This window comes from Carassius carassius, chromosome 26 (assembly GCF_963082965.1).
Source record: "Carassius carassius chromosome 26, fCarCar2.1, whole genome shotgun sequence".
NCBI classification, from domain to species: Eukaryota; Metazoa; Chordata; class Actinopteri; order Cypriniformes; family Cyprinidae; genus Carassius; species Carassius carassius.
In genome coordinates, this window is record NC_081780.1 from 15,120,093 (window position 1) to 15,142,815 (window position 22,723).

A 22,723-nucleotide genomic window follows, 5' to 3' on the forward strand; every position below is an offset into this window, starting at 1 on the left:
CACAATCTCCTTGCTCCCCTGAGAAAACTGATTACCAGAGCGTGCTTACTGATCGTTTGCCCATCAACCGGGGAACGAAAAGCGGCAATAGCGGTCACATACACCTTCAGCGTGGATGGTTTCAAACTCCCGCTTTCCATACTGTGCTGTAGAAAGCACAAAACATCCGTCATGGAACAGGTCCCCGGGTCAAACTAAATGTCCTCGCACCATTTTGTGAAAACTCCCCACTTCCGCGCATAGCAGCAACTGTTTGATGGTGCGCGCGTCTCTGTAAGTGTGTTCAGCACTCGTGAGTGCAGAGCGTCCCGTTTATTAGGGTCCCCGCAGCGGCCACACGTGAAGGTTCCACATCTCGGGGCTGGGGTGCCATATTGTGACGTTCGCCTGAGACAGCAGGTCCTGCCTGAGGGGGATTCGCCATGGGGGAGCCATCACTAACTCTCAGGTCCGCGAACCAGGGCTGATTCGGCCAGTTCGGGGCCACGAGTATAACTGACGCTCTCTCCTCCCTGATTTTGCACAACACAGGCAGAATCTTCACCGGAGGGAACGTGTAAGCCTGGCTTCCGGCCAACGCGATGTCAGAGCATCTCCCGGCAGGGGGGAGTGAGATAGCGAGAAGAACGTCTTACAGTGTGTGTTCTCGCTCGTGGCAAACAAATCCACTTCTTCCCTCCCAAATCATTAGATCTGATCCTGGGTGAAGTCTCCATCTCCTTGAGGAATCCCGTTCCTTGAAAGCATGCTCACTCCACGGTTCAAAGTACCGGGGATGTGCGACGCTCTTATGGAGATTAAGTGTCGGTCCGCCCACAACAGGAGACTCGCTGCCTGTTTGAATAGAGCTCTGGAGCGCACGCCGCCCTGGCGATTTATGTACGAGACCACAGACGTGTTGTCGGTTTGAATCAGTACATGTTGCCGCTCCAATTTCGACCGAAAGGCTTGCAGGGCTAAGGACACCGCTTTCAATTCCAAACGGTTTATGTGCCACCTTCTCTGTGACTCCGACCACAGGCCTGAGGCAGGTATGCCCAGACGCACTGCTCCCCAGCATGAAGTAGACACGTTCGTAGAGAAAAGAACACCTGGGCTGAACATATCCGGGCTGTTCCACGGTCTCAGAGTTCTGACGCAACTGTGAATGACCGTATGTGCTTGTGGACCGAAGACCACGCCCTTGGCGGAACTCGAGTTACAGCCAAAACTGTAGCGGCCGCAATGTAGCAGACCCAGATGGCACACTGAAGAAGCCGCCGCCATCAGTCCCAGAAGCCTCTGAAATTCCCTCAGTGAAAACGACCTGCCCGGTCTGAAACAGCGCAGAGTCGATGAAATGCTCTAGAGAGAGATGGGCTCGCATCGCCATCGAGTCCAAACATATTCCCAGATATGTTACAGTCCGACTCGTAAAAACATGCTCTTCTGCATATTCACACGCAGTCCCAGCATATCCAAATGGCGAAGCATTGTTTCCACGTGACCGATAGCACATCTCTTGAGTAGGCTAAAATCAGCCAATAGTCCAGATAATTCAACATGCGCATTCCGCTCGATCGGAGGGGAAATTTCGCTCTTTCGCTCCCTCTCGAGCAGACTGAGAACTTCCTGTCGCAGAACAGGACGGTTTTGGGGCAAAGTCAGTGACGGGACCACGCCATTGAAGCAGGGAGGTCTGCGTTTGAATTGGAGAGAATATCCGTCGTGAATTATTCCCAGTATCCCAAATGACACCGCGGACGCGTTAGGTCTACAGCCACTGATGACTTGTTTTGACCAGGGCCCCGCCTCCACTAGGCTAGAAGCACTGGCGGGAGGGCGGTTCGGGTTGGCTATATAATGGTGTGACATTCTGGCGCCCTCGAGAGGCCATTATAATCATGGGTTGTGGCTCTGCGCTGTTTGAGACAGAGCGAGTGACACAGTGTTGGGTGCAAGAATTTGGATACATGCTTCTATAGTAAAATTTTGTCATGTCATAGTGACATGGGGGACATGATGCATGATGCATGTGTTTTTGTGGTGTTGGCACTCTCGCTCCCTCGCGAGGCCATTATAATCATAGGTTGTGGCTCTGCACTGTTCTGAGACAGGGCGAGTGACACAGTGTTGAGTGTAAGAGGAAGTAAAACTCATTTGTTGATTGTATACATGCTTTTATTGTGGAACTCACACAAACAGCATTTAAACAGACATCCCAATCATCGCCCGAAGGAACATGGGGGACATGATGCATCTGAACAGGGAGAGTGACCCCGTGTTTATGTGGTGTCGGCACTCTCGCGCCCTCGCAAGGCCATTATGATCATGGGTTGTGGCTCAGTGCTGCCATGAGACAGGGTGAGTGACAGTGTTGAGTGTAAGAGAAAGAAAAAGCTCTTTTTTGATTGTGTACATGCTTCTATTGTGGAACTCACACATACAGCATTTAAACACACATAGCAATCATCGCCCGAAGGAACATGGGGGACATGATGCATTTGAACATGGCGCTTGGGGGCGGGGCCTCCCGCGCACTCACTCTTTCACTTTATCGGTCAGTCAGGGAGACAGCTCGGTGGCCAAGGATGGCGCGCTGGCTCTCTCGCGGCGCGGGGTCCTCAACTGACCCTGACGTTTCCTCCCAGGCTCTTTCCACTGCTTGTTTCGGCCGAAACGAGCGTCCGGTTCAGAGCGGGGTGCCACGGCGGGCTGTTTTAGCTGGTCTTAGAGCCTGACGAGGTGCAAAAGAGTGGAACCTCGCAGATGATGACTGGAGTGAGCGACGGGGCATCACGTGGCTCATCGCCTTGGTGCGCTTTCTGCGTCTCTGAGAAACGCTCCATGACGTCACCAAAGAGGCCGGAGGGAGCAACTGGAACGTTTAGGAGCATCCTACTGTCCACGTCTTCCAGGTCAGCTAGGGTAAGCCATAGGTGCCTGTAAGGATGACCATAAGCCCCATGAAACAGCTAAGCAGAGCTCTTAGTAGCCATCAGCACGAGATCAGTTGCCACGCGCAGATCCCTGATGACGTCATCGCTACTGTGCCGCCATCTGCCTGAAACACCTTGAGTATTGCCCTGGCATGAAGAGCAGAAGCTGCCTTTCCTCAGAAGTATAGGCTTTGTCCGTCTATGGGCCGTGAACCGCACGGCTTGGAAGGCAGGCTGTGGTCCGAACAGAGGGAGAGGGAGATGGGCACAGGTGCGCGGTAACAGTCTCCTCGACGGGGGGGAGGGTTTCCACCCCGTCCACGTGCGTGAACATGGCCTGCGTGGCAGAGTGGGTGCGCACTGATTGGGGTGCAGCCCACGACTTCACCACGAGCTCTTGCATGCCTCAATGCCGTCTGGCAGTAGCTTGACTGGAGGAGCCACGAGTCCAGCTACCTTTCACAGGCTCGTCAGGTGCGTTGCAAGCGAGACCCAGCTCCGTGAAGGCCTTTCCAAAGACCCTGACGAGCTCCTCCTGGAGGTCTGCAGGGCCCTCTTGGTCGGGGCGGTCCCACTGAGAGGCCCAAACCTTTTTCGACGTCGAAAGCGATATGGAGTCATTTTCCTTGCCAGCTCTGAAGAGGACGAAGTTCGTGGGGCGGAAGCTATTATCCACCAAGCCGACGTCAAACTCGTCTTCGGGCGGGCCTCATTCCCGCTGTTTTCCGAGCCACTCTGGCTCTGAGGGCGCGCACTGGCAGCTCGGCACAGTGGGCGCACGTGTGGTCCGTGTGAGGCTCCCAGGCAGGTCACACAGAACTGGTGAAGGGACGAATCTAGCATTAGCAGCCATCGGATGCGGAAAGGAAAAACAGGGTGAGTAGTCCTCTATTGCAACTTTCATGATGACTTGGATAAAACTTCTAGCGTGAAGAAAGAGATTCTGACGTAATTTTCGCGCCCATGCATTTTATACTGCCCGCTGACCTGTCAGTATTTGCATGCTTCGCGTCAATTGGCCAGCTGTCCCCAGCTGGCGTTAGCCAATAAGATTTCAGCGAAAGTGGAGAAGGGAGGAGTTCCCATATACGTCTTAGCTGACGTAATGTTGAGTTACCGCCTTGAGAGGCAACTAAGAAGAAACATAGTTACTTCAACAAAACAAAACAACAACAAATAAAAAACATAAATTTTAAATGTACCGCAGGGAATTTTGGGAATGTCAATTTATGGTTATTCACCATATATAGTAGAGGAATTTACCGTTAAACATTTTACAGGTATTCCTCATTATAACAGTCCCTCCCAAAAATCTTATGACAACAGCTAATAAAAATCTTTAAAAAAAAACAAGATTTATAAAATTTTATTTTGAGGACATGATATGAGGACATGTTGTCTGAGATTTTTTTTTCCTCCTCCCAAACAGTAATGACAACCAGACATTGCCAAATTCATGAAGTCACCCTGATTAATAATGCATTCACTTCAATTATGACACAATCGCAAACAATTGGGTGTTAACTTGGCACAGCCCTTTTATAATGTCTGTTTATCAGTTCTGACCAGAATCCACCCAATCCAAAATTTGGTTTAAACCACATGTGTGAACTAAAGCCAGGTAACACAAGGCAACACCCTTTGCAAATAAAGGAGATCATGCATGCTTTAATTGATACCCATGTTTATCTGTCCATGGGTGGTTTGTTGTGGTTTTCAGTTAACTTTCAGAAAAGTATGGCATTTTAGGAATCTATTATAGGGAATTCATTCCAATCATGAGAAAACGCAAATGTTTTCAACATCAACATTTGCCCAGCTTTAGTCTTAACTTTATGTTGTTTTACTAGCTATGTCAAACTCTGTTTATATCAGCTGACAGTTCTGTTCTTTGTTATGTATAAACTGATATTTAACAGCGTATCAGCTGAGGCAAATAATGTATTTCATAATATAATCCATGCTTTAAAAAAATAGAGGATGGAGAAGGCAGCTGTTTTGCATGGCATAGTTTCCATGTCGGGACGGGAAGTCACCTTTGAAAAAAAATGCCAGTTTGCATGGATTCACAAATGTACTCTTTCCACAAAAACACACACCACACATTTTTGTCCTCGGATTGTTTTGGTCGTATGCAATTATGCAGTATTAAATCACTTTTATCCTCCAGTAGGCTTCAACATAGCATTTAAGAGCGCATGTGTGCCATATACTAGCACTGATGCCATAATTTGAGACCGTTAAGCATTTAAACTTAAAAAAAAAGCTTCATTTATGAAGGTCTGATTTTTATCTTAATTACAGTCCTTTTACAGCAGAAAATCAAGAGTAACATTTGCTCAAACCCAGTCATGGTGAGGGTAAAACATTCTCAGAATTTTCTACCCCAGACATCACTTTGAGGATTAAACAATGTTGACCTCAGCCAACATCACATTCATCGGCTATAAGGTAATGTCTGTTGTTGTGGCTGAAGCCCAGAAGTGTGATGTTGAACAATCCATTCAAAAGACTAAAAATCTTTGGATTGACCATAATAATGATGTTCCTGCCATGATACCTCTGATATCTTACACTAAGTGTACATTTACACAACACAACTGACCCTTCACCCCTCTTGTTGTTGTGTCCAACAAGCCATGGTGCTCTTACAACACACACCATGTTCTCACGCAGTGAAGAATACATCGCGGAGCAAAGAGGGCACTGACAACACACTGACAGACAAGACAGAGCAGATTACATTTGGTATGAAACAAAGTCTCTGCTTTTGTATTTGGTCCTTTTATAAGAAATTCAAACCATCAATACTGTTTTGTGGCTCTTAAATGTGACAGATCACTGTAGTGCAATAGTTCAAGTGGCATGTGAACCGATCATCTCTTCCACTTAGTTATAGCATGAAATAAACACTGAGTCAACATCAGAAAGTCTCTTGTTTTAAATGGCGGAAAGATGTCAATACACACCATTTTTAATGCGGCTAAAACTGCTGTATTATGCATGCCAGGCCAGTAGTTGGCAATGTGACTTTGTGCTCACTTACACTAAACACATTCACAAATCACATTTTTGTAGTTTACATAGAGACAATAACAATATTGATTTAAAAACAACATATTTTTCAACAAAACATTTTCAAACCCTCCAAATGTTTTTTATTTATTTATTTATTTATTTATTTTTCTTCACATTTTCAGTTTTACAACCACTTGGCGAGTTACACACAGAAGTCTAATACTAAACAAATCAACAATCAGCTTCAACTTGGCTTTTTGGGTGTCTGAAGTTAAGAGGTCGTGGTTACTAGAAGTCATTTTAGGGTTAGAATGAGGTCAGATAAATTATATATGGAGCATCAGCCTGTTTCAAGTTGAGATCTACAGACCGAGTTCTTAGGAGTGGTAAAACTGATTATTATAGCTAAGTATAATAGCTATGAACATTGAAAACATGTCACATATTAAGCAATGAACACACGCAAACAGTGCAGAATGGTTGGGGAATGGCATTCTTTACAAAACATGTCTTGTCAAAGCTGTCAGCAGTGGCATACTGAGGCCAGTAAATGTGTTTATCTGCAGGCTATGTCTAGGTTAACTGTACTGATCGAGTTAGAGCTTAGACCGCAGTGCTCGAGGCAGGCAATATCTGTTCTCTTTCTTGCCCCAATTTCACCTCTGCCTCAAGGTCTCTCGTTCACCTTTTTAACCTGGTTAAACTCTGTTTACTCTGTTTGCCTGCAGATACCATGATCAATCCATGTCTGTCAATACTGAAAGCAACCGGTTATAACGGTGTTGTTCACGTGTGTTCAGCTCTAAAGATTCATGCTAATGTATTCAAGAACTGTTCCATGTTTTATCCTCCTAGACTTTCTAAGCCTTTTATGCTATCTCTTTGCTCAAACTGTGCAAGTCTACGGCTTTGAAAAGAATGTTTCAAGCCCAAATATGTTTTATGGTTTTAAAGGTTTTCCAGCTGAGTTGCCAAAACTCTAAATTGTAAAAGGAAAGTGGTTGGTTAAAAAGAAAAAGAAAGGAAACATTGGCGTAATGGAGTAGACGGGTCCTTCCTGTGTTCTTTTATATACAAATGTGAATTTCATTTTCCAAATGAGACTTTAGTCTACATGATTGTGTTCACTTGAATGCTTCCAAATTACTTTTGGCTTTGGCTTTTCTACATTCAGCCTACATGGTTACAGAAGAAATGACCAAAATACAAATGATTTATAACTATATTGTAGCTGAGTTTAGTTTAGGGTACATAAATCATAACACCAAAATCAAAATTTAGAGATTAAAATTAAAGGGATTGAATGCGTTCTGTAGCTGTGTCTAGAGCTACAGCTTCTCCCGCAAGCCAAACCATGTATGCAGCAGCCTATGCTTGCATTTAGTTAAAAATACAAGTGGTTTGTAAATGTGGAGGCTTTAATAACAAATATTTATCGGGAGTGTTTATGCTGGGATGTTGTGGCTAGGTGACAAAACCTACTTTTTCATGTTACTAATTACTTTTGAAATAAAGTAATCAGAGAAGTAACTTGATTACTTTTAAAAGAAGTAATCAGTAATTTAATTACATTTTCAGAGTAACTTGCCCAACACTGATCAAGGCCCAGAAAGGTGAGGTCAACGTTGAAATAGTCCATGGGACATTACTGGTTCGACCATAATTTTATGAAGCTATGAGAATACCTTTTGTGCACAAAGAACAAGGGTGAGTAGGATTAATGACAGAATTTCCATCTCAGAATGTTTTTTAGGGAAAATTTAGCATTAAAAATGACAGTTTTTGTCAGATTCACCCCAGTCTTTTCATTGTCACTGTTTTAGGTAAATCAGCATGCAACACTCATGTATATGAGTTTATGTATAACTGAGGTGTGCCTCGTATTAAGGTAAAAGGTCACAGGGGACCCAAGGGGATCAATGACAGGTGAAGATGTGGCCATGTGCTAATTGGGGCAAAGCAGCCATTAGCATGATGGGTAGTTTAACGTGTAAAGTTACAGCCCCTGTGCAGTGCCAGAGAAATACAGCACTGTAATCAAGCCCAACCTGACAGAGAGATACGGAGGATCTAAGACTGCTGATAAACTTCAATGCTGCCAAGAGAGCTACCCCATCTGAACTCTCTGCTAATATTATGCTATCTGAAGCAGGAATCTGACACAACTGTAAAATGTATTACCAATAAATGTGAATTAAAGCCCAATCATTTTGAATCATATTTAAACAGGAAGCACTTCTTTTCCTTTGCAGAATTTCTAAATGAGATTCTCTGTTGACTTCAACAATTTCATCTGTAAAGTTGAATTACTCATTTTCTTAGTAGGCTGAAAATAATAAGCCCTTTTTTTTGCATTGCATGTTTTGTGGATGTTTGTGAGGGTTCATAAAGACATACTCTGTTCAAAAGCATTATTATTTATCATTATTTGTATGAATGATAATCAACAATTAAAAATTATAATTCAATATTAAATTAATATATTTTCAAACTTTTTTTGTAATTTTTAGAAATTTTATTTGTAAAACATGTATTTAAAGCTGTTTTAATATTCCATTTTGTTTTTGAAAACCTTGTTTTATAAGGTAAAAAAAGAATCATTTTTTATTAAAGTTTAATATTATTACATTATTTATTTTAAGGAAATTAATTTTGTTAGAGTATAACTCAAAATATGCCACAAACAAGGGCTGTATTATACATTTTATGACACTTATGTGCACTATGAATATGCAAATTGGGACTCACACATGGAGCGCAATCAAGTTCTTCTTCCATCATGTACAAGAGAACCATTGTAACAGTGTTGTAGAAAAAGTTCTTCTCTGACTGGCAACCCAGGAGGACAGATGTGTTGAAGGATTTAAGAACAAGATGGCAGCGCAGCTAATACAAATTGACGCAGTCAGTTGCTAACAGTGCTGTCAGTGTGAAATGCAATGCATGCAGGTCTTCTTCCCCTCTGCCAGTATTTATAAATGCTTATTGAATGAGAGTGCTAGTGTATTTGTGTATGTGTGAGTGTGTATGTGTGCATTCTAGAGGCCGGAGGAATGTGGCTAATGTCAAGAGGACAGACTGTCTGACGACTCTGTAGCATGTTACACTACAGTCTGTAAGGTCAAGGTTCATTGAGCGCATCTCAACCTGCTTCCTGTGTTCACCTGATCATCCTAAATCAAAGTTTTTTTACAAAGTCTATAGAAAATATAAAAGAACATTCAAAGCCTAATGGTTGCCAGGGTGTTTTGGGTGATTTCAAGGTACTGTTATATTAGTATTATTTATGCCAGTATAGTATTTAGATTTTTTTTTAATATATTTTCAGTTTTCATTTTAAATTTACAGTCTTCATTTTTATTTCAGACTTAGATTAAATCTGAAGTTATTCTAATTATTTAAATTTTTTCCAGTTTTATTTCAATTTTCTTAAAAACCTTTACGTTTTTTCTTTCTTTATCTGTTCCAAGTCTCTATACTATGATGTCTCCAGGATTTTGCCAATGTTTCATTATCAAAAAAGCAAAAATCCATAATTTCTACTGGTTATAAAACTAATAAAAGAGCTTTTTCAATGTCAAAATACAGGTGCATCTAAAAAAAAATAATAATTTTGAGAATTGTTCTGGAAAGTACAATATATGTTCATTTACTGTACATGTACTTTTTTGGTCTTTTGTTTCTCATTTTCCTCTTGACAATACTACATAGATTCTCTGGGGTTCAGGTCTGGTGAGTTTGCTGGCCAGTCAAGCATACCAACACCATGGTCATTTAACCAACTTTTGGTGCTTTTGGCAGTGTGGGCAGGTGCCAGATCCTGCTGAAAAATGAAATCAGCATCTTCAAAAAGCTGGTCAGCAGAAGGAAGCATGAAGTGCTCCAAAATTTCTTGGTAAACGAGTGCAGTGAATTTGGTTTTCAAAAAACACAATGGACCAACACCAGCAGATGACATTGCACCCCAAATCATCACAGACTGTGGAAACTTTACACTGGACTTCAAGCAACTTGCGCTATGAGCTTCTCCACCCTTCATCTAGACTCTAGGACCTTGGTTTCCAAATGAAATACGAAACTTGCTCTCATCTGAAAAAAGGACTTTGGACCACTGGGTAACAGTCCAGTTCTTCTTTTCCTTAGCCCAGGTAAGACGCCTCTGACGTTGTCTGTGGTTCAGGAGTGGCTTAACAAGACGAATACGACAACTGTAGCCAGTTGTGTGATGGATCTTGATGCCTTGACCCCAGCCTCAGTCTATTCCTTGTGAAGTTCACTCAAATTCTCGAATCGATTTTAAGCCTCTTAAGGCTCATAAGCTTGCGGTTCTCTCAGTTGGTTGTTCATCTTTTTCTTCTACACTTTTGCCTTCCACTCAACTTTCTGTTAACATGCTTGGATACAGCACTCTGTGAACAGCCAGCTTCTTTGGCAATTAATTATTGTGGCTTACCTTCCTTGTGAAGGGTGTCAATGATTGTCTTCTGGACAACTGTCAGATCAGCAGTCTTCCCCATGATTGTGTAGCCTAGTGAACCAAACTGAGAGACCATTCTGAAGGCTCAGGAAACCTTTGCAGGTTTGAGTTGATTAGCTGATTGGCATGTCATCATATTCTAATTTGTTGAGAGTGAATTGATGAGGTTTTGTTAAATGTGAGCCACAAATAATCACAATTAAAAGAACCAAAGACTTAAATTCAATGCACACAGACTGAAGTAGTTTATTTAATACACGAGTTTCACAACTGGAATTGAATTACTGAAATAAATGAACTTTTTTTTACGACATTCTAATTTATTGAGATGCACCTATAAAATACGTAAGCTTAAAAAAAAACAAAAACAAAAAAAAGACTGTAATCCGATTGTAACCCTAAAGGTACTTAAGCAAGTACCAATTATTTGGTCTTACAAATTACAACATGATAGATCATACCACTGAACTAGGGCCAAAGATATTGTGAGCTTTAATGAGGATGACATATACGGTTGCCTAGACAGAGGCTAGGAGTCTACGAGTATGTGTGAAATCACTTACACATCACATTATGTGAGTTTAACCATGCAGAACCAAACCAAAGAACCATGTTATTGTCTACACAGCTTCAGCTTTTGAAAGGGGTTTAAAGTCATGCCTTGAAGGCCAGGGGCACTCCATCTTCATGAAGAACATGAGTTCTGGGTGCTCCAGCAACACTGGCACCAGTAGCTTTCTGAATGAATGGGACATTGCCTTTATATTTGCATACAGTTAATTTATGCACACCAGCTTTTAGCTTTCAGGCGATGAGGGGGAAAGTTAACAAAAGCTGAGGCTGTTATTGGAGCTTAAGCCTGTACAGAAAAGTTAATGGAGCCTGGAAAACTTTGGCTTGAGTTTTGAACTACAATTAGTGTCTCTCAGCAGGTTCATGCAATCGTTTGTCCACATGGTGTTGGTTGTGTTAGAGACCTGATAATCCGTTGACATTCTGAGAGCGAGTATGCTTACAAATGCAGATTTACATCAGAGTTGTCCTAAAATGTATAGAGTATATGGAAGTTTTTTTTTTTTTTTATTGTTGGATTCAAAATGTTTACATAACATTGTATTCTTACAGACTATTTTTATATGTATGATTAATAAGATAGATGATTTATTCATTAATTAAAAAAATCAATTAGGGCTGTCAAGGAATTAAAAAAATAAATAAATCTAAATCTAAATATTTGCACCCAATATACATTTTTCTCACAATATAAAATTTGCTTTCATCATCTGGCATAAGAGTTTCATAGCTTAAAATGTCCTCCTCATTATAAGAGGCATTTATTTAATCAAGCTCCAAAAATTATTCGTTTTGGATACGGTGATGTCACCTGGGCGCAGTCATTTGCATTAACACTATCACACTATCAGTATGTACTGAACAATGAGGTGAAGTGATTAAATAGAAGGTGCCTCTTTTTTTGTTAATGAGGCACAGTGTCATGGAGAGCTCACAAAGAAACATTTGTTTAAAGATGAAGCGGTACTAGATAAACTGCAGGTTTTTTTTTTATCATGCGAGGGGCAATGACGTACGCCAATCATAACAGTGGTAAATTCCTGACAAGCCTTAAAGGCCCCGCCCCTTAAAACTGGTCATTTTAGACAGTGTCAAAATAAGGGTTGAAAATAATATTTTTTCTGCATATTTATTTGTTTTTTGTGCAAAAACAACAACAAAAAAAACTTTATTAACATAAGTATGCCTCAAGTAACAAATAAAAATAACAAAAATAAAAAAATCTGTCAAGACCCCTTAATGCAGAAACAAGGTCGTTCAAAATAACTTTAAGCATACAGACTGGTTAAATGTGTTACGGCTGCCAGTTTGATTGATTTACTTTGTTGTACTTTCAAATTACATGGAAAATCTGAGCTCAGGTCTGAAATCAGTAGTAGTGATTATAATCTGAAGGCAGGCTGATTTTTGGTTAAAGCATTGGCAGTCACGACAGAGGCGCATGCAGCGTTTCAGAGTGATATTAATGGGCAACCTAAACCAGACATTTGGCACCATGACTTTAAAATAATTTCAGCTTCTCTTATAAAAGTAATCAGCTGTTAGGAATCTGTTTTTATGATCTTTCCAAGAGCAAACTTGTTCCTTGTAAGGCTTACAGACTGATGGTATTCTGTTAACCAGCTCTAAGAAGCTGATGATATTCTCACCAGGCCTATACACATTCCCTTTAATGCATTAGATTGATTTACTCACATTTACGAGTTTGTTGTTGTTTTCAACTTCATTCCACGTGTAAAATAAAATCATATCCAGAATCATGTAACTTGACAAAAGATGTGCAACTACTTAAGAGTTCAGATTTTTTGATAAAACAGCTTGAAATTAACCAGATGTGCAGTCACATTTAACACTGAATTTTTCAAATGTTAGTGAAATACAGTCAGGAATTTTATGTCAAGGTGAAATATTTCCCTACACATATTCTGAGTATCTGTATCTGTATTTTTATGAAAGTGAAAGTGAAGTGACATTCAGCCAAGTATGGTGACCCATACTCAGAATTTGTGCTCTGCATTTAACCCATCCGAAATGCACACACACAGAGCAGTGAACACACACACACACTGTGAGCACACACCCGGAGCAGTGGGCAGCCATTTATGCTGCGGCGCCCGGGGAGCAGTTAGGGGTTCGATGCCTTGCTCAAGGACACCTATGTCGTGGTATTGAAGGTGGAGAGAGAACTGTACATGCACTCCCCCCACCCACAATTCCTGCCGGCCCGGGACTCGAACTCACAACCTTTCGATTGGGAGTCCGACTCTCTAACCATTAGGCCACGACTTCCCACGACTTCCTTTTTTTATGCTCTACTGTTAGTTTTATCTGTATGCACCAAGGGTCTGAGAGTAACGCAATTTCAATTCTCTGTATGTATGTACTGTACATGTGGAAGAATTGACAATAAAGCAGACTTGACTTGACTTAGTAATATAAATGGATGTATGGAATATTGCCGTAAGCCACTGTATATCCCAGAACTAGCCATCAACATATTTATTCAAGAACAATTCTACAATTGTCTAATAAAGCTACATTAATTGGAATGTGATAGCTGATATTTTTATTTGTTTATTTGACAGGACCAACTTATTTACTTAATTTTATCTCGGTTTAAGCATCCATCAATTTTTGTCATTGTAGTATAGTGGATTCTTGAACAAAGCAAAGCCAGTATTGACAACAATGGGCTGGTAAAGGGTTTAGCAAAAAATATGGATTATTTGATCCATGTCAAGGTGAATGTGTACTCATTAAACCTACCAGCGTTTCTCTAATCTTGTAACCTTGTGCCCTGTACATGCAGTATGGATTTCTCTGGATGCTTCTTTTTTATGATGAAACGTGGTCTTGCATGTCTTTATGGTCTCCTCTGAGCAGATCGAGACCCATAGCCCTCTCGTGCCATTTAATAATGGATGTTCAAAAGTTTCTTAGCACAAAAAGGCTTTGTTCCAGTTCTGCTCCACTGCGCTGTATAAATGAAAACAAAAAGGTTGTGAGTGGAATGAGGAACAGGATGCTCATCTATAACAAGATAGCATAGTTGAGGTTCTGAGTTCATCTCTTGGTTGGGTGCTCAAAGCTTGCTCATATTAAAGCTCTGAAAAAGATCATCTTGTTCACATTGCTAATGGAGTCTACTAAGTCCATACGTGTTTCCCCTGCCTGTCTGTTTTGGAATTACCCACTTGTGGATTAATTAAAAAACTGCTTGCATTGCTGATCATCTTCCTTGTGCATTTCATTCCACTGTAGTGTGACGATTTGACTAGCTTTTTTTTTTTTAAGGATTCCACATCCTCCTTTTGAAACTCTCTTCTACTCATAACTGTTTTATACTGTTGACTATGAGTTTGAGGTATTATTGCTACTTGCTTTCAGCAATGGAAGCGCTCTGATCCTTTCACTGCTAATTTAAAGCGAAGCAAATTTTAGTATTTTCCGGTTTTGACTACACAAGCTCATAAACCACTTTTATCCACATATCGAATATCAATCCACTGAAGAGCTCAGGAAAAGGCCTAGACATAACACTTCTACGAAAAAACGTTCCCAGCTCTTCTTCTCAATACAACCCTTCCAGAACACCACACCATCGCCAGTTTAAAGAGCACCCTACTGGACAAACAACACTAGCCATGTAATGGTCAACTGTATCTACAAAGCAACACCCAGCATGTCTCCTCTAGGATCGATCCTACTAGGATGTGTGACGAACATCTTCGTGTTGATTTTCCTGATTCAACCATGCAGGAATGTGGTCAAGCCCATGAGTAATACTATGTTGGGGAATATCACAAACAAAATTTATTTATTATCAAAAGCCCTCTTGACGTGATTTAGCCTGGGGTTTAAAGTTACATATCAAAAGTTTAAAGTATGGAAAATGGTTTTGATTTGCTTGTAGTTTATTCATATTCATCATGTGTGCCGCTTTTGATTTTTGACAGTGAGTTTGATTGCTGGAAGCAGTCGAATTCAAAGTTTTCGTCTGGGTTGATGTCTGCCAACTTTCAACGATGTAGCACAACTATGCATTCTTCATCTTTTATCCACACTGAGATCAGGACCCTCATTAATAGTCTCTTGACACTAGTCATGATTAGACTAAACTATGTTTTTGAATCAATCATATGCTTTAAATTGTGGTTGACCGCTACAAAAATCCGTATGTGGTTTGTAATTCCCTTTCGCTGATGACTAGGTTCTCCAGACATTTGCTTGAGCTGTGTGTAGATAGATCCCTGACGTGATTCCCATTTTTTGAGTCTCGAGTCTGGAGCCATTCATTTATTCACAAAACACAACAAATACTTAGTTTTTGCGTGTTGAAATCTTTTCGTCGACAGTGAAGATTCTGAAAAAACTAATGGAAATGAACAGTAGCATTTAACTATACTTCAATAAAACATAAAATGCTGAAAAATATACAATGGAATTTTCATCCCATCATCGAAACAAACCACCGTCCAATGCTAAACACATGAGAGAAAGTAAAGGATAGGGAGTTGATAACTTGCTCAGTTTTGCATTGTCGTTGAACACACTATTGCAATATACTGTATCGTTAGTAACGTTTAGTTAGACTAAACGTTAATGTTTAGTCCCTGTATACAAAGCAGATGTGATGTTTCTATGCAATAGTTCAATCAACAAGTAACTTACCTTTTGGAAACAATATTGCCAATTATTAGCCCAATTAACTTTTGTTGTAGTCACATTTCAGACGAATTGTCAAAAAAGGACTACTGCCCACTGTCAATAGCACAGCAGTGTATGAATCACAGCTCACACAGAAGTCGATTTTAAATCAAAACCAGCAGCTTTTTTTTGGTCAGTGCAGCAAATTGATGTAACCAAATTATACACGAGTGAAAAAATTTTTTCCTGACGCAAATCTCTCAATTGCTCCAATTCTTATTTAGATGACTGGATTTAACCAACTTTCTTTTGCAGAGCAATGGCAAAAGTGACCACATCTTAATTAACTTTGGAAGAAATCCATGTCTTTGAACTAATCACTTGAGTTAATAACTCCATAAATCGCTCGTATATTTTTCCCCCTAATTAAATCTGCATTTTGAACAATTGATTTAAACCTTCAGAAGAATTACTGGAAATCCCTACCACTAATGCTTTTTCACAAGAAAGCAACACTGGGACAAGAATGCTGGCCATGTTAAACTGGATTTTTCTTGTTTTATTATTATTGCACGTTCTTATTAGTCATTGACCCATATATATTATGTAATCCTATTTGTCAAACTGCAATATCACATGGCATATGAAAACACTGCCTTTTCAAAAGCATTCAGACCCTAATTAAGTTTGAAACTTAATTAGCTTCTTAATTAGCTTCCGTCAAGCTTCTCTTGCAGTGTGATGCAATCAGTGTTGCTTTGTGAGGTGCACCCTTCAGCTTGAGAGAAAGTTCATGATTTCAAATACAGGGCCAAATTAACACTTCAGTGGCTCATCAACAAAAAGATTAATGTTCTCCATTGATGCAGTCAAAGCCTTGTTCCCAGTCCAACTGACCTGGCACAATTTGAAAACTACAAAGCATAAGCACTATCCAACTTACTCAAGCTATCTAGAGTGAATCTGCCTAGCAAAATGCGTAATGTAAAAATATCAATTTTGGGTTTTGAATACTTGTGCAAAAGCATCCTTCAGTTTTATAGTAGTTAATTTCATTGTAGGATTAGTAATACAGACAGTTGGTTAGTTAAGCCAATACGTCTTTTTTTTTTTAAAGCATACCTTGTTGCTGTTATTTTTCAATTTACATACTATATATAATAAAGAAATTACAAAACTGGAATTACAGTCTTCCCTACAGTCACTCAAAAGTATAGGCCTACACTTTCACATTTTTCACTGAAGTGTTAAGTTTTAGTGCACAGCATGTTGCCCCTTGTCTGCCCTCACTGAGAAATGCGACTGAGAAGTGACCTTTGAACTTAAGTCAAATTTTATTTTACATTTAGCGTAAATTAGATAATCATTCTGTTGTATCCCCTCATGGAAACCCAAATATGAAATAAACGACATAATTTTCCCTAATCGCATTATTAGCAGGTGTGATAGCACCTGTCAGTTTGGAATGTTGACTTAGATGTGTGTCTAAGTAACTAAGTATGATTCATGTTTTCAGGGCTCAGGGGTCAGGACAGGCGGACACAAAACACCACAGAATCCTCCTGAGAGGCGGAACGCGTGTCCATTTATCTGTGGAGTGGGAAGATCTTGTGAACCTTTCCCACTGTGCTGTCTTTTACTTTCCCACATGAAGACTAACAAACACTGCCTCAAATACACATTAGGAATTATTATAGACAAAGAAAATATTAAAGTCATATTCTACACAATGGCACACAAATAAACAGTTCGGAGGTCAGCCTAACACACTCAAAAAAATTTAAATTTTGGCAAGTAAAAATTCTTTTTTTTTAATAAAAATTAAGAATTTTACTCCAGAAGGATGCATGAAATTGATTAAAAGTGAGAGTAAAGACTTTTATAATGGTATAAAAGCTGCCATTACGAAGAATTTAACATCTGGGAAATAGTTTGTGCTGCACACACGTCAAGAAAGACACTTAACCTGAAGTTACTTTTGAACATTTGGGCAACACAGCATTTTTATATTAGACAGAACCTGAAACAGAAGCTGAAAAGTGCTGAAATGAAAGGCTCACCTAACTACACAATTATTTGAAAAAGAAAATCTTTATGAAAGTCTTTAAATGGCATGAGTCTGCTGAATGGGGTGAAATGGGATTTTGTGATTTCTGTCTGAGGTTACAGAGGGATGCATGTTTCTAATTAGTCTGCTGAAACCTAACCAGAAGTGGGATTTCTCGCTTTTGCTCCCACTTTTGTGGCATTTTATTTAATACTTCTTTCCTCACATGCTTCCTCGACCGTTTCTTCTACAACGTTATGTCTTCATTCCCCTCTGTCTAGTTCTCATCCACTCATTTCAATTTTGCCCTAATGAGTTCTTTGAGCAATAATAACGCCACTTACCGAGATGCTATCGGTGGCGCTTTGAAGCCTGGCTGATGTAATCTGTTGCCCTCTGCACATCTCTTTATTAAAGCTACATTAGAATGACAAGTTTGACAAGGCCCTCTCCACCAATATAATCCCATAATAGTCTGCTGAGACATGTTGTCTACTGTCAATATTGTTCAGAGTGCCTGGTGGGGGGGGGGGTTGGGGGGAGGATCTTCACCTCGTCTTGTGAGCTATAGTCCCTTTAAATCTAAGAATAATTAGAATGTCTTTTAAATTACGGAATTTTACATTTTTAAAAAAAAATGTAAATTTTAATTCGATTTTTAAGTAGGAAAAAAAACGAATCATACAGTATATGTTTTTAAATGATATATATTAGCTGTTAAACTGCCAACATAAGATTTGAATCCGTGGTGCGAGTAGTTCCCCACAAAAGATGGTTTTTAAAGATGCTCTGTTGTGGTTTCTTATGCCTTTACACACGTGCCATCAAAACTGTTGTGTAAACATAATATTACAGTGTGATATGGCTGTGTATCGCCAAATACACAATATACAGTCTGCAATGCTACTTGTGTGATATAGATGGTAATATTTAAGAATTTCTAAAATCATGTATTTAACATTATTTATAACTTTAAAATTCCACCAGCAGAAATTTGTGCTTTATTTACATTTAAGACATAGATTTTCATTTAAGATGGTGGTATTTCTGAGAATACTCTAATTAATCAATATATTATATTCAATATAGAGGCTAATTTTGATGTTAATATTTATGTAGAACATTTTCTGAAAACAATTTGATGGAAATATTATTGTGCTGTATGGCAAAATGAATATAAATTGAATGGTTGACAGAACTAAAGTATGAGAAATCTCTAAACATTAATGTATGCTAATGTAGATTAAACTATAATGTTTTAAATGTATCTTAGTTTTATTATTATACATTCTTGAATTCTTGCACAACCCTGCTTTGGACGTGCTGGTTTAAACGGGAAGCCATGGATGCAGTTGTCTGGATCCATTAAGAAAGGTGGGAATTGAACAGGTTTTGTGTTTATAGGCAGCTTGGTGAATATACAAACCTATTTGGCAGGTACTTAATTCAGTCTCTTTATTTGAGGATGAAAAGCAGAAACATTAAAAGAAAGTGGCTGTAGATAAGAGAAATGTGACTTTCATTGGGACTAGAGGGAGTTATCTGGTCATTGAAAAGAAAAATAAGAAGGGATGGTTTTAAAATGGAGTGTTAAAAAGGATAAAGACGACGAGGAGGGTATCAATGTGGCCTCCACTTCTCTATACATTAGTGAATGACTAATGAGAAACAACAATGAATATTCATGAGTTTGGGCTTCATTAAAGAGACTTTGATGGTATGGTGAAGGGCCTTACACCTTTGTGAGAGTAAGTGTGTGTGTGTGTTTTGGAATAAGAATGGGGTTCAGCAAGTAAACAAATGCAAAGAACATGTTTGTGTCTGCATTACAGAATTACAGAAAACCCAGTCCTTTGAGCACTACACGTTGTCTGAGAAGGCCATGGACTATAGGATCCTCTTCATGGACGAAGATCAAGACCGTATGTACGTGGGCTGCAAAGACCATGTCCTCTCGATGGACATCAACAACATCAGCCAGACCCTGCTAAAGGTAAGAGAGCAGTCAAAACCTCTCTACTGTATATCAATATGAAATGTAGCACAACAGTGGTAGAAACCAATGGTGACCACATTTCTTTTCTTCACGTTTGACTAATGGGAGAGTTGCAGTTTGGTTAAACTGTTGGCTTTTGAGGAGAGAGCTTGAACACAACTGGCAAAAATTATGGAAGTTTAATCTTTCCTTTTCTAGCTAAGGCTGGCAAAACTTCAGAGATTCGTTACATTCCAGTGCATTTCATGCTGCCCATCTATCCTGGTGGGCTCAAATCACGAGTTCACCAGTAAAAAGCCCCACCTTAATCAGAGTACAAAACAGCATGATTTGTGTCTATTTTAAGAGCTTAAGATTGCTAAGTAACTACTAGGCTTTAAATTTGTTATTATTTGTAAAAAAAAAAAAGAATTTTACAGAATGTCCAGGGTGTTCCCGCACGTGCTTATAATGAAAGGTGACAGGGGCTGTTGATGACAGAAAAAAAAATGATATTGATCAATGTACTGCATCCTTGCTGAATAAAAGTACTACTTTAAAGTATATATCCGTCAGTCAAACAAATGAAAAAACCTTATATCTAATGTTCTTTTGTCTACATATTGCAGTTTTCTCATCGCTGTCCTCTTATTTTTTCTCAGATCTTCTGGCCGGCATCCACTAGTAAGGTCGAGGAGTGTCAGATGGCTGGCAAAGACCCCACAGTAAGAACATTGACACTTTTAAACTCCTGGCATGTTATGGTTGGCCAGATCTTTTATGCCTCTGTTTCACAGGGAAAGCAGACGCATTCTTGATTCGCCTCCTGTTTGTCTGTTGCTTGGTGAAGTGATCATCCAGTGAGCTGTTTTCACATGCATTATTCTCCCTACAAACACAGCAATTAATTAAACTTGGCCCAAATCAATCAAAAAGAGTACCAAGCATGAGCTGATTTTAAATCAGTGTTTAGTCCTCAAATTTGAACCGTCATGGCTGGATCATGAACAGATGCATGAGTTTATTCAAAAAATAGTTGTATTATTCCAATTTCTCACAGTCATGGCTGGATCAGAAACAGATGGCTCTTGCCCCAGTGCCCATGAGCAAAAGATGTTGTCTGAAGCGCAGTGGGAGGTCACACCTTCTCTTTGTCATCAACTACGTTTAAACAAAATAAATGCAGGACGGACCAAAGTTCTCAACTGACCAAAGATAAATATTGTACTTCACACCCATACCATAAAGGATCATGTGCATATGAAAAAGGCACTCATTTACATGTGCACTGCCCTCAAATATGAAATTAGGTATTGTATATTTTAATTGCATGTAACTGGAAAATAGAGCAAATGTAAAATTTAGAAATCGTTGGATTTCTTAACATTGAGATGAGTGAAAAAATGAACCAATTTACTGTTCATTGCCCAGTTTAAACTTACTCCACATGATGGATGTGTATACTATCAAGGTGAATCCTCCGAAAAATGTCTGGGTAATATTTCACCAATAAAAAGAAGAAGAAAAAAAAAAAAAGCGGGGGTACAGAGCACCGTGTCAAATGGTGATATATGCAGCTTTTGCAGAGTTTGCGGATCGGCCTTCCTGCACTGCTTCTGACAAATATTTGTGTTTGAGCCTTTCCTACAGTCTGTTTTCCTCTATGTTTAAACTATAGGGTCTGTGCCACACATTTCCTTGGACGTGTTATTTGTATCTATGGATCTGCAGCACTGCCTCTTGTCAGGTTTTCTCCCCTCACAGGGGTATACCCCATCCCTCTCCACAGACAGGACCTGTAGCCACAGGAGTGGCAGCGCATGACCTCACATCATCCGAATCCATCTGCATCATTTGGGAAAGACTGAGGGGTTTATTTAAGAGAGCTGTAAATGATATTAAGACGTGTTTATGGAGCTCTTTCTTGTTAATTCTTCCTGATCTGTACGTGAACCGTAAGCTGTCAAGATGTCTTTTTGCCTTTGCGGAAGAAAAAGGTTACATACCATAAATCTAGTAGTGAATACAAGCCAGAAGAGTAGAATGTTGATATGTGCCACAGAACTATTAATGACAAACATGTGAAAGAGAACAAGGGGAGGAGTGGATGGTTGGGTGTGTGCTATTGGAATTGCTGTTATTTTTCTGGAGTTGCTCTTGAAGGACCTGTGTGCGCGCATGCTAACCGAGAGCTCATGCAGCTGCTCTTTGGACCCACTTCGCCAAGTTCCTAACTGCTCCCCTGGTGCTTCTTTTCTTTCTCTACTCATCCCTCTCTCACTTTTTCTTAGGACTGGATCATGTGCAGTCGGTTTGGCGTCCACTTTAGTTTGGGATTCCTGTATTCTAAGCTAGGCCTTAAATTCCTGACCTATATAAACTTTTATTTCCTCAATTACAGGTCTGGAACAAAATAAATTGTCTTAATTTTTAACTGCCATTGTCTTTTTCCGAAATGAAAGAACAGAGCGAATCAGCTTGCTAATAGAATTATGTAGCACAGAATGACTTGAAAATTACATTAAAAGAGATTTTATTATAACTTTTAGGAATGAAAACAATTATCTCTTTTGTTCTCCTCAGCATGGATGTGGAAACTTCTTACGAGTGATTCAGCCTTATAACAGGACTCATCTGTTCATCTGTGGCAGTGGAGCCTACAGCCCAGTGTGTGCATATGTTAACCGTGGCAGGCGTCCTAAGGTCAGTTTACACTCACTAATGAAAAGCAGTCAGACCATCTGATTTAGTCCAGTTTCACCTTCATTTTACTACATTTGTTTCAGAATTCTAAAATGCTGGAATAGGAAATGGACAGTAGGCCCATATTGCCCTCATTTCCTGGTAAACAAAAGTGTTTAATCTACCGTTGAGTTGTAAAGTTCAACATACATCCTTTAAAAAGCTCATGACAATTTGCACCAGCATGGGAATAAGGTTAGATAGAGTTTAAAAGAGTGAGAAAAACAGTAAACTTTAATGTTAAACACAAGATAAGATTAAAATGATAATGGAAGAGAAAAATAAGAAGTAAAGGGAAGAGATATGTTGAGAGAAAATGAGATCAG

At 39.7% G+C, this 22,723-nt stretch overlaps 1 protein-coding gene across 1 annotated transcript in view; it reads left to right on the forward strand.

Moving 5' to 3' along the window:
- Positions 1–22,723, forward strand: part of LOC132105878 (semaphorin-3C-like) — a 66,473-nt gene that overhangs the window by 12,622 nt on the left and 31,128 nt on the right. Inside the window, exons 3-5 of the mRNA XM_059511360.1 lie at positions 19,513–19,673; positions 20,318–20,380; positions 22,239–22,358. Coding sequence (XP_059367343.1) covers positions 19,513–19,673; positions 20,318–20,380; positions 22,239–22,358 — 344 coding nt within the window. The remainder of the gene's footprint in view (positions 1–19,512; positions 19,674–20,317; positions 20,381–22,238; positions 22,359–22,723) is intronic.